Here is a 13,012-nt window from a genome sequence, read left to right as displayed (position 1 = left end):
AGTGCAAGATGAATCAACATCTCCATATCCGAAAGCATAGATCCATCTGGTAACCAAGAATCCCCTGCCTGCAGAAGCTTTCCTTCATCAGCCTCAGATCCAGCCGAGCAAAATTATTTGATCATCAGCTCGTGTGAGATCTACTGCCCGTACATTGGATTTTGCAGTGGCAAAGTGGCAACACCTTGCTTTTGGAAACTCTCAGGCGGCAAAAGGCAAATAAAAAATTGTGCTCATCAATTCTTGTTCTCTACCAGCTGAAACTGGTGATTTTGGATTGAGGATCTGCTGGTTTGGTACTCGAATCTATCAAGGCAGCAGAATTGTGTGCTTCCAAAGACTCTTCTAGAATAGTTGAGAATAAGTTTGCAGAATCTTCTTGTAATAAACTAGGCTAGACAGGTGTCAAAAGATGAATGGCAATAGACTGCAAAATCTGTTATGGAAAGGTCTATATATACTGACCTCGTATATACTGTTAATTGTTTGAATAAAGTTCTGTGTGCAAATGCATTTTTTCTGTTTTATTAGAATCCATGTTCTAACCACTTTGCCAAGCCAAAGATACCAAGTCGGGCATTATAATGGGAGTAAAGCATCACGTTGCTCGTCTTCACATTCTGGTGAATGAACCGAGTTTCACTACTGAGAGGCGATGTCCCCATGTTTTCTGGTCTTCTGAAAAGTAGGCGGTCAAGGCTCTGAATGGGGCATGAAGTCATAAACCAAAAAGACCATTTTTTCATCAATGCATCATCCTAGCTTTTAACCAAGCATTTCACAGCCACCGTAATTCCATCGGTTGAACTGGCTCTCTACACTCTCAAAATCTCCACCGCCTGGTACAACATTCCCACTGAACCCATTTTCATGACAAGGGCTGAACATTTAAGTCGTGTACCCTACCCGACCCTATATAACCAACCCAAAATGAGAACAATACTACTACATACAACCGGTTTTGCGGAACGGGTGTGACATCAGTTGACGTGTCAGTACACGTCAGCTAATATTTTAATATTAAAAAAAAAAGGCAGAAAAAGCAGAAAAAGAGAGGGAAATCGAAATGTTGGGAAGCTGGTTTTGTTTTTCACCCTCGTCTGAAGCAGAGAGAAGACCAGATACTGCCGTGGCCTGAAAACGTCGTCTGAAAGTCGCCGGCGTGGACAAAACCGGCTGTTGAGGTCTCCGTCCGTCACTACTGCTAGATCTGAGGGGCCTTCATACACATTGTGGTCTATTGATTCGGTAATGAGTTCAGTTTTTATTTTTCTGTTTTGTTATTTTTATTTTTCTGTTGTTGTATTCTTTCGTTTCATTTTACACAAACTGATTTAGCCTTGGTATTTTGTTTTCAAAGGTTTTTTGGTCTGTAGTAATGATGTTGAAATACTCATAATGACCTTGTTTAAAAGAAAACAATCAGACGACGGAAAAGGATAGAGCTCTGATATTGTCTTTCTTTACATTAATGATAGTACGTAGAACTTTCCCTCCTTCCCTTTCTCAAATTGTCATTCATTAGAAAGGAAACAAATTGCATCCTTTTACATTGACCTGTGCAAATCCTGTACGTGTGACCGAAGTTAAAGCAGCTAGATGATCTGTCAATATGTTGGCTTGTTATGGAGCGAAGGAAACGCTATGATAGAAGGAAAATCTCAACTAATTTCTTTATGGGTCTGACTTGCATCCTGTGCAAAAGGAACAGAAATTTCCTGTTAAAGAAGTAATGGCCAGTATTGCTTGAGGGGCCTTCATACGTATTGCTTGTTGCTTGTCAGTCCACTATAGAAATTGCTTTATGAATTAAAATAGAACATGTCAATATTTATTTAGATATCAATTCTGAGGGTGAGTAGGATAGATATTTAGAAATCAAATATCTAAAGAGGGAAAAAAATTGACAAGACAAATTGAATGTTTGCTAGAAGAAGATTTTGTCAACTTGGAAAACCATACTTGGAATGGTTTGAGTAGGTACCAAATCTATGTCAATGTTCTCCAGCTTTGCAAATTTATAGTCAATGATAACTTTGTTGGTTTTATATATTCCAAGTGATTGGTTGGAAAGCATTTGCAATACGTTGTTTCCTTCCTAGTAATGTTGATGTTGAGGATTTTTTGTAGATATACATATCTTTGATCATGTTTTATATACTAGTTTATAGATTTTAATGTGGTTTAAGTTATATAATACTACTATTGACAATTCATTTGCCTCCCTCTTAGAATGGGAAACGGAAAAGAAGACCCATCTTTTTTGCGGCCATCTAGCTCAAATTCCCCACCCGCGGTATGTTATATTATTTAATATATCGAAAACATTATTTGTTTATTAGTATTTATTTTCAATACACATCAATAACTTATTACAAAACATTTTAGGACATACCATCAACTTCTCCAAACATCTCAAATTACATGCACAGTTATTATGGACCAATGCCTGCTTGGTCACCGGGGTTTTTTAGCATATCCTAGTGCCAACCAATATCCAATGCACCTACAGGTAGTGATGTCATATCGAGTTAGATGTTATTTTAATTCAACCTGGTTTTTTAAAGGAGTTTAATTGCATTGTTTTTTTCTTTTTGCCAGAATGGTAGTTACCCCTTTCAACATGGCATGGAAGGCCTGGTATCTCGTATTAGTACAGGCTCCATTATGAGCAAATTCCAAGGTACCGAGGATAATAGAACCGATGGTGGGGAAATCGAATCGCCATGTACATCCTCTAGAGTTGATGAATGTTTTGCGGATGGACCACGTGCAGAAGATAACAGACCCGATGGTGGGGAAACTGAAACCCCCATATCCAGTGCTGGAGAATCTGTGAAAGTGCAAATGGATGGTGATGATGTGCCAAAGTCCAAGATGGAGTTTAATTCCTTAGAAGATTTAATGAGTTACTATAAGGAATATGGGAAGAAATGCGGGTTTGGGGTGATGACAAAAAGAAGTGAGAGGGGAGAGGATGGGACTGTTAGATATGTTACGCTTGCCTGTGCCCGTGGTGGGAAGGCCCGGAATAGAATTTTGAATGTCTCCAACCCTCGTCCGACAGGAAAGACTGAATGTAAGGCAAAGATTAATGCCTCAAAAACTCCTGATGGAAAGTTTCGGCTGAATTCAGTTCACAATATCCATAACCACAACCTTAGCCCAAAGAAATCACGCTTCTTTCAATGTAATAGAGAAGTAAGTGAATCCGTAAAAAGGGTCCTTGATACAAATGATATGGCTGGCATTCGAATGAATAAGAGTTTTGGATCTCTTGTTGTTGGCGCGGGTGGATTTGAGAACCTCCCGTTTTTGGAAAAGGATTGTCGTAACTACATCGACAAGGCACGACATCTACGACTGGGCGCAGGTGGTGCTGGCGCAGGTGGTGCTGGGGCGCTTCGAGACTACTTTTTACGAATGCAGTACAAAAATCCGGGGTTCTTTGCATTAATGGACCTGGATGATGACGGGAGGTTAAAGAATGTATTATGGGCGGACCCCCGTAGTAGAGCAGCCTACCAATATTTTGGTGATGTGGTCACATTTGACACCACATACCTGACAAATCGATATGGGATGCCCTTTGCACCATTTGTTGGTGTAAACTACCATGGGCAATCAATTTTGTTGGGAGTTGGCTTGATTTCCTCAGAGGATACAGAGACATTTGTGTGGTTATTTCAGACTTGGTTGCAGTGTATGGATGGTATAGCCCCTAAGGCTATTATCACTGATCAAGACAGAGCGATGAAAAATGCTATTTCAATTGTTTTCCCCGAGAGCCGGCATCGATTCTGCCTTTGGCATATACTTAAGAAAGTACCCGAAAAGCTTGGGAGCTATGCTTCCTACAAGACTGGAATGAAAACTGCACTAATGAGATGTGTGTATGACAGCCAAAGTCGGGAAAATTTTGAGAAATGTTGGGATCAGTTCATCACCATGTACAACTTGCATGAGAATGCATGGCTGCAGAGTTTATACACTGAGCGTGAGTATTGGGTACCGGCCTTCTTGAGAGAGGTTTTTTGGGCTGGAATGAGTACAACTCAGCGGAGTGAGAGCATGAATGCATTTTTTGACGGCTATATTCATGCGAAGACAAACTTGAAAGAGTTTGTCGATCAATATGATAATGCCTTGAAAAAGAAAATTGAGAACGAAAATGTAGCGGATTTCCACTCATTTAATGTCACTATTCACTGCATCTCAAGATCTCCCATTGAAAAGAGATATCAAGATTTGTACACGAATGGAAAGTTTAGGGAAGTTCAGCAACAACTTGCCCGCGTTATCGACTTGGACCCAGTTTTACTGAAGGTGGATGGTACTATAAAGACCTATGGTGTGGAGGATGAAGTTTGTCTCGAAGAGTTCACTAGTTAGGACGAGAGCTTCAAAAAAATGTAATATTGTTATTTGAGAACTGTTGGTGAAATGAAATTTGGCATAGTGAACATCTTCAATAAATATGGCTTTGAGCAAGTTTAATGATTTTGGGTTGATTTTGTACAAGAGCAAACAGAAAAGCAAAGGTTTGGGTTGATTTTTTATGTAATGAATGGTTTGGGTTGATTTTGTATAGGTGTTATGAAATGGATTGGATGTTGTGTTCATTGAGATGGAATACATGTCCTTATATTGAATTTGCTTGGCAGTTATGTTTTGGATTGGTTACACATGAGATTTTGAATGTTTTGGACTGGTTTTTGGGTTTATAGTTGTATTTGGCTGGAAAAATGTAAAGGGATTGGTTATAGTGCATGTAGTTGGCATAGCTTTCTGGGTTGTATGTGATGAGGGGGGTTATAGTGCATGCAGTTGAGGATATGAAGAAATGTAATATTGTGTTGGATGAGGATGTTTCGGATGAAGATACCTTCGTGGTAATCGAAGGGTGTATAGGTGATGAAGATAGTGCTCACTAATCGAAGAGCTTATCTGCATGGGTAAGGTAAGATAGTGCATGTGTTGTAGTGCATCCGGTGCATGTACTACTAGGCATGAGTAGATATGAGTATGGTTTTGCACGGGATTTTGAAGGTTATGATACCTGTTTGTATACAGGTTATGCATGTTTTGAGTAGTCTACGAAAAGTACTTGATTGATTTCTCATTACAAAAAATACAACCCAACCACTAATGAATGTTTCGGCTATTGAAACAAAGTATTTGATTTATAAAGACCTGCATTGATCCCTCTGAATTCAGGTTTAACAAGAAATATAAGACCCAATCTTATTACAATAAGATTGGTTACTACATTAGTTAGGAATAAATAATGCTCAGTGCATTACATACTCCAACAAAATGGGGCAAGTTACAGATGATTACTCAGTGCATTTAGATACAAAAACAAAACCACCAAAAGACCTAGAAAAGTTTCAACCAGAAAAGATATGCTACGAAATCTACTAATGACAACACTGGGCTGGAATTTAGTACCCTCTCCTCTAATACAAGAGCATCAAACGTCCAATACAAATTAATACCACCACTAATGCAAAACCATTAAAAAGTGAAGAACTCAGTTTCCGCTCCATCTGAATATCTCCATCTTCTGTGTGACGCACCAACTCCTTCTCAAGCTGATCCACTATCTTCCGCAGGTCGATCTCCCTTTTCTCAAGAAGATGGACTATTTTCTCCAGATCTTTCTCCCTCTGTAACAAGAGCATGATTCTTTCTTGGAGCTAGAGCTCAGTCACTTGATTACTATCTGCCCACTGGAAAAACTTGCAGAAGGGTAATCCCTGACCATTGTTACATAAAGATGTTAGACAACACATAAAGTGACTGAGTGGGGAAACAAAGGATATGATACAGATGTAATTACCTCTGTGTTGTACTTTGGACACCCTAAGAATGGTCGGCCAGGGTTTTTTGCTATAGTTGAGTATTTAAGTGTGGCTTTGACCCCACAACAGCACAATGGTTGAGCCATGGTACGTGTGGCAAAAGATGAATAAGAAATTGATGAGGATGATGACATTTCTAAGATGATACAAAGGAGAGAAAGGAAAGACTAATTTCCCAAAATTAGTTGGTAAGTAATATATATTTGCCACAATAAAAAGATATATAACACAGTTCAAACATATTGGATACAGAAAGTACCAAAATATAACCAAAACCAAGTGGCTGTATGGCCAACTGTTCAATCATATTTGATACAGAGTACCAAAATATAACCAAAACCAAGTGGCATGATTGCCAACTGTTCAATCATATTGGATACAGAGTACCAAAATATAACCAAAACCAAGTGGCTGTATGGCCAACTGTTCAATCATATTTAGGATGTTGGAAACTAAAACCAAAACAACAAGCTCAAGTCACCGAAACCTAACAATGGAATCCCAAACCAAGTCTTCAAAATTAACAGTTTTATTATAAAAAGAACTAGAAAAGCAAATAACAATTAAACACTTCACAAGAACACTGTTAAATATTAACAATCACACATGACCACAAAGCTATACTCTAGAATGTTGGAAACTAAAACCAAAACAACAAGCTCAAGTAACCGAAACCTAACAATGGAATCCCAAACCAAGTCTTCAAAATTAACAGTTTTATTATAAAAAGAACTAGAAAAGCAAATAACAATTAAACACTTCACAAGAACACTGTTAAATATTAACAATCACACATGACCACAAAGCTATACTCTAGAATGTTGGTGACCGGTGCAAAACTGCAAGTGCACAATATCGTAGTTTTATAGTAAAGTAATAAGAAGAGTATCGTCCTCAGGGATTGGTATCTTACTCTTGCCAAATACCAAAATTATGCTAATCTCAATTTTATCTAGAGGAATCACTAAGGTTTTTGTAGTAGCAATTAAAACTAGATCAACTCAAGAGAAATAAGCAAAGAAAGTAAAACTGATGTTTGAAGATCAAATTCAATAGGGAAGAAAACTTTTAGGAAATCGATTTCACCATAATTCGTCACTACGCTTTTCTCATCCAGCTAATTTAACTTAAACCTCTTTTGTCTATTAGCAAATCTCTAATTCATCCAAAAGCCTCTTTCGATAGTCAATTGGAAGTGATTCTAGTTTATCAATTCACACAAGAGTATGCAAATTAAATAATCAAGAACGCAATAAGACCAATGATTTAATTACTACACAGGTTCATACAAGTCTTTCGATCTCTATACTTACCTATGCTGAAATATCCAAGATCTACCCTATGATTCCCTCTTTCGATAGCAAATCACAAGATTAATAATCATCTAATCAATGGCCAGTTAATTAGAAGCAATAAATTCAGAATAAATCAGATAAACAAAGAGAGAATTTCATTAAATTAGCATGGACAAACAAGCATAGTTCGGAATTAGGTTACATCGTTTTCCTAGAAATTAGAAAATTTAGCTCATGCTAGAATTGAAATTCAACATAAACGAATTCACCATAATTATTCTGAGAAGATGGGAAGAAGAAAATAAACACTGAAAAATCCTCCTTGCAGCCTCAACTGGTCGTCAAAAGCTCAAGGGAACGATTCAACGCCTTTCTCCCGTCCGTGCTCGTGTATGAATCCAACGTACGTGCAATAAATTGGAATTCTGTCTCCAAAACAAATGATTTGAATCCCTCTAGCTATGTTTTTCTCTCCCAAAGAGTGTTCTCCAGTCCAAAAAGCCGCGGCTCTAGAGTGAAGAATGGCCTTTTATATGGTCCCACGGCGGAAAACCTAAAATCTGTCAAAATACGATGTTCGCTCGAGCGGGGTGTCGAGCGCGCGTCGAGCGTTCGACTCTGCCTGATTTCGCTCGAGCAGCCAATGTCTCCGCTCGAGCGATCTTCGTTTTTCAGCAACCTGCTCGAGCTCCCTGTCGAGCGGCAGTCGAGCGTTTGAATCTGCCTGAATTCGCTCGAGCGGCCAAAAGCCTTCGCTCGAGCGAACTTGTAAAATCTGCAATATGAAATTTTGCAATCCATCAAATACCCCCAAACTTACAACTTTATTTGTCCTCAAACAAAAAGAAAAACAAATGATAGTTTAGGCAATATCAACTCGACCCCAAAGAGAAGTATCATGATTCACAAAGCTTTTATGAATTTAGATTTCACCTCTAGTATCTTACTCTTTTAACATCAAAGATAGCAAGAAAATCAATCAAAAATTTTGCAATTTGTCAAGCAAGAGTTAGGCGTTTACTTCAACCTAAAGCTAAGACCTTGAGTGTGTGTGTGATATAGTCAATTTAACCTCAAACCACCTGCAAACTCAGATAAAAGTAGAACAACCAAAATCAGAAGAATTCTCTTAAAACTTAACCCCATAAGTCCAATTTTCAGAAATCCTCTCCACTAATGTAGTCAACACCAAAATCAAAGATCAAAAGGTCTTTATTAAGGTTGTAATGATAGGCCACAGGGTGAGGGTTAAGAAAGAACTGGATATGGGAAATTAAATCAAACTGGGAAAATACTTAGTGAAAAGAACATTAAAAGAGAAACTCACATGATTCAAATCATAGCTCTTTCTTGGCAATATGCTCATACTTGTGGCATTATTATTGCTGTAATCACTGATGTAATACCAACACTTCCCTTAACAAAATTTGAGGTAATTCACTTTCCACTTGGCGACTTCTTTTTCTTTTCTTTTCTTTTCTTTTTCTTTTTCCTCTTTTTTTTTTTTTTTTTTTTTTTTTTTTTTTTTTTTATCACTTCCTTTCTTCTTCTTCTTTTTCTTTGATCAAACAGAGCAAACATAATACTTTTCATCATGTAACCAATTTTCTCTTTTAAATGTAACTCTCCACCAAAGTATTTTCTCAAACTATCAACGGTAGATTCATTGTTTTTCAGGCTTAAAGCGGGCATGGTTTATGTAGTTTAAAGAATCAATAAAGGCTCATGAAGGCTCAAGGGGGTTGACTATGGAAACACACCATGTAATGATGGCATGACATTTAGGACGGCTGGGAAAGCTTTTTGGTTATGCCAAAGAAATGCCTAGATCATTTCTCTAATATTTGGTCTCAACTAGGATTTCGCCTCAAGGACCCATCAACGGATTCTAGAGCAAAGCAAAATCGAACCTCCCTCTTTCAATTAATTCAACTTCTTCTCTTCATAAACAAAATGGAATAAGAGAAAAATGACTATGTGCTCAATTGTGTTCAAGGTCAAAGATTTAAACCAAAGTACCCACAAAACTTCACTTGACATAAAAGAAATTTTTGAAAATTTTTCTCAAAACCATCTTCAATCACAAATTTCAGAGTCATAGAGAATTCAATCTTACTCCAATGCATGCTTGGTAAGAGACTCAAACAACCCATCAACAACCCAAGACTTAGAAAACAAGAGGATCAAATGATTATAGGAGTTTACACCCCCAAACTTAAACTAAACAATGTCCTCATTGTGATGCAAAAGTAAAAAGGATTGAAAAAATAAAGGAACTTCCCTGGTTTCATGGTGAACCTTCCGAGGTTTTAAAATTTTCCAGCTCTTTATTCTTGCTAAATAAACCTGCATCAAAAACCAATTTATTAAAACTTAAATAAATAAAGATAATAAAATAAATGAAAGAAATAAAGATAGATCTATGGGTTGCCTCCCATAAGCGCTTGTTTTAAAGTCTACAGCCAGACTTTTCAATCTTCCTCAATCGGGATCTCTAAGAGGAATAAGAGTACAGTTCCTCTCCACTTCATTGCTAAGTGATGTATCTTGCTGCAAGGCTCGTTCTAGGTGATTGGCTGGTGCATCTTCTTTAAAGGGCTTTTCCACACCTTGCTTAATGACATCAACCCGGAAGCAAGTGCTTGGCTCTTCTGGAATTCTCATGGCTTGGTAAATTTTAAACAAAACTTCTTCCTTGTTCACTCTCAATGTTAACTCACCCTTTTGAACATCAATCAAAGCTCTTCCCGTAGCCAAGAATGGTCGGCCAAGAATTAGTGGGACTTCTTCATCTTCTTCCATGTCTAACACCACAAAATCAGCAGGGAAGATAAATTTATCCACTTTTACCAATACGTCTTCTATGATTCCACGTGGATACTTGATGGACCGATCCGCTAGTTGCAAAGAAATTGTTGTAGGCTTCATCTCTTCAAGTCCTAATTTCCTGCAAACAGAAAGTGGCATAAGATTAATGCTAGCACCAAAATCACATAAAACTTTATCAAAAAATGAATTTCCAATAGTGCAAGGCAAAGTGAAACTCCCCGGATCTTTCAATTTTTGAGGCAATTTCTTTTGAAGAATAGCACTGCATTCTTCAGAAAGCTTCACTGTTTCAAACTCTTCCAATCTTCTCTTCTTGGAAATGATGTCCTTCAAGAATTTGACATAATTTGGCATTTGTTCCAAGGCATCTGCAAAAGGAATATTAATGTGAATTTTCTTAAAAATATCCAAAAACTTAGAAAATTGCTTATCTAGTTTTTGCTTTTGAAAACGCTGAGGGTAAGGAAGTGGAGGAGCAAGAATAGGAGGATTGTCAGGAAATGAAATTGTAGGAGCAAAGTCGGTCTCCTCTAGTGTATCATTGACAATCTCATATTCTTCTACTTTATTCTTGCTTTGGCCAATGTTCACAGCTGTAGGGGTGGACTTGCTCTCCTTCAATGGTGACCTCTCTATTTCTTTTCCACTCCTAAGTGTGATGGCCTTGCATTGTTCCTTTGGATTCACTTCAGTGTTGCTGGGAAAAGCTCCTCTTTGTTGGGCATTGATGGTAGTGGCTAGTTGCCCAATTTGCACTTCAATATTCTTTATAGCAGCTCCCATATTGCTACAATGAGTCTCAATGTTGTCCAACCGTGAATCAGTCTTTTTAAACCTTGCATTGGTCTCCTGAACAAAGGAAACCATGGCATCCTCAAGTGACATCTTCCTCTCGCTTGGTTGGCTATCAAATCCGGGAGGATGTTGAGGTTGCAACACATTCTTGGTATTTCCATATGACAAATTCTCATGATTTCTAAGCCCTGGATGATAGTAATTTGGCATAGGATTACCATGATAATTGTAGTTCCGATTGTTGACATATTGAACTTGTTCTTGACTCGCCTCATTGCTTGGAACTATCATGCTTGTGGATGCAACATATTCTGTACTTTGTGGTATCCTTTGTGTTGTCAAGGCTGAAATCTGATGAGATAGAGTAGCTACTTGAGCGGAAAGAGCTGCTATCGGCTCCAATTCATGAATTCCAGCTACCTTCTTAGCCAAAGTCCTCTCAGTTGGCCATTGATAGTTGTTTGAGGCCATTTCCTCCAAAAGTGCAGTAGCACCTTCAGCTGTCTTCGACATCAAAGTTCCACCAGAAACAGCATCAACTATAGTTCGAGTTTGCCCATTTAACCCATTATAGAACATCTGAACTTGCAACCAATCTGGCAATCCATGTTGTGGGCAACGTCGAATCAAGTCCTTATACCTTTCCCATGCTTCATAGAGTGACTCAAAATCATTTTGCTTGAATTGGCCAATCTCACTCCTGAGTTGGGCTGTTTTGGCAGGAGGAAAGAATTTAGCAAGAAACCTCTCAGCCATGTCCTGCCAACTAACGATGCTTCCCGGTTGTAGAGATTGTAGCCAACCTCTAGCCTTGTCCCTCAAAGAGAAGGGAAACAATCTCAGTCTAATGGTGTCTTCAGTAACACCATTGATCTTCACAGTGTCACAAATCTCCAAGAACATAGCCAGGTGAATATTGGGATCATCAAGTGGTGATCCACTGAATTGAGCCTGCTGCACCATGCTAATCAAAGCTGGTTTGAGCTCAAAGTTGTTGGCATTGATTGGCTGGCGCATTATGCTCGAGTAATTTCCATTCACAACTGGCCGTACATAGTCCTTCAAGGTGCGTGGTAGTACCTCACGATCTTCTTCAGCCATAGCTAGTATCTTATTTCTTCTTAGTGATCTAAGAGTTCTCTCAATCTCCGGATCAACAGGAATAATGTCATGAGATCTAATACGGCGCATCCAATGTCAAAAACACACCTGTAGAACAAATTAAAACAAAATTCTAAATTAAAACCAAGATTACTTTGTATCGATATTGACGAAAAGAATAAGAATAAACCAATCCCCGGCAACGGCGCCAAAAACTTGACCGGTGCAAAACTGCAAGTGCACAGTATCGTAGTTTTATAGTAAAGTAATAAGAAGAGTATCGTCCTCAGGGATTGGTATCTTACTCTTGCCAAATACCAAAATTATGCTAATCTCAATTTTATCTAGAGGAATCACTAAGGTTTTTGTAGTAGCAATTAAAACTAGATCAACTCAAGAGAAATAAGCAAAGAAAGTAAAACTGATGTTTGAAGATCAAATTCAATAGGGAAGAAAACTTCTAGGAAATCGATTTCACCATAATTCGTCACTACGCTTTTCTCATCCAGCTAATTTAACTTAAACCTCTTTTGTCTATTAGCAAATCTCTAATTCATCCAAAAGCCTCTTTCGATAGTCAATTGGAAGTGATTCTAGTTTATCAATTCACACAAGAGTATGCAAATTAAATAATCAAGAACGCAATAAGACCAATGATTTAATTACTACACAAGTTCATACAAGTCTTTCGATCTCTATACTTACCTATGCTGAAATATCCAAGATCTACCCTATGATTCCCTCTTTCGATAGCAAATCACAAGATTAATAATCATCTAATCAATGGCCAGTTAATTAGAAGCAATAAATTCAGAATAAATCAGATAAACAAAGAGAGAATTTCATTAAATTAGCATGGACAAACAAGCATAGTTCGGAATTAGGTTACATCGTTTTCCTAGAAATTAGAAAATTTAGCTCATGCTAGAATTGGAATTCAACATAAACGAATTCACCATAATTATTCTGAGAAGATGGGAAGAAGAAAATAAACACTGAAAAATCCTCCTTGCAGCCTCAACTGGTCGTCAAAAGCTCAAGGGAACGATTCAACGCCTTTCTCCCGTCCGTGCTCGTGTATGAATCCAACGTACGTGCAATAAATTGGAATTCTGTCTCCAAAACAAA

The 13,012-nt window shown here is 37.9% G+C and overlaps 1 protein-coding gene and 1 non-coding gene across 2 annotated transcripts; both read left to right on the top strand.

Moving 5' to 3' along the window:
* The first annotated feature begins 2,437 nt into the window (after positions 1-2,437).
* On the top strand, positions 2,438-4,392 carry LOC122301775 (protein FAR1-RELATED SEQUENCE 5-like). The gene is made up of 3 exons (XM_043113157.1): positions 2,438-2,512; positions 2,602-4,008; positions 4,108-4,392. The coding sequence occupies exons 1-3, from the start codon at positions 2,438-2,440 to the stop codon at positions 4,390-4,392; spliced, it is 1,767 nt and encodes a 588-aa protein (XP_042969091.1).
* Positions 4,393-11,384: 6,992 nt separating this feature from the next.
* LOC122302125 lies at positions 11,385-11,491 on the top strand. The gene has a single exon (XR_006240367.1). It is a non-coding gene; the product is annotated as a small nucleolar RNA R71 (small nucleolar RNA).
* The last annotated feature ends 1,521 nt before the right edge of the window (positions 11,492-13,012 follow it).

Source organism: Carya illinoinensis, chromosome 2, assembly GCF_018687715.1.
Source record: "Carya illinoinensis cultivar Pawnee chromosome 2, C.illinoinensisPawnee_v1, whole genome shotgun sequence".
NCBI classification, from domain to species: domain Eukaryota; kingdom Viridiplantae; phylum Streptophyta; class Magnoliopsida; order Fagales; family Juglandaceae; genus Carya; species Carya illinoinensis.
This window is presented reverse-complemented; position numbering and strand designations above follow the sequence as displayed.

Excerpts from the sequence above, each read along its gene's own strand:
- LOC122301775 (XM_043113157.1), top strand. The coding sequence starts at position 2,438 with ATGGACCAATGCCTGCTTGGTCACCGGGGTTTTTTAGCATATCCTAGT. Across the intron at positions 2,513-2,601 it reads AATATCCAATGCACCTACAG|AATGGTAGTTACCCCTTTCA; the intron begins GTAGTGATGTCA and ends TCTTTTTGCCAG. Across the intron at positions 4,009-4,107 it reads ACACTGAGCGTGAGTATTGG|ACAAACTTGAAAGAGTTTGT; the intron begins GTACCGGCCTTC and ends ATTCATGCGAAG.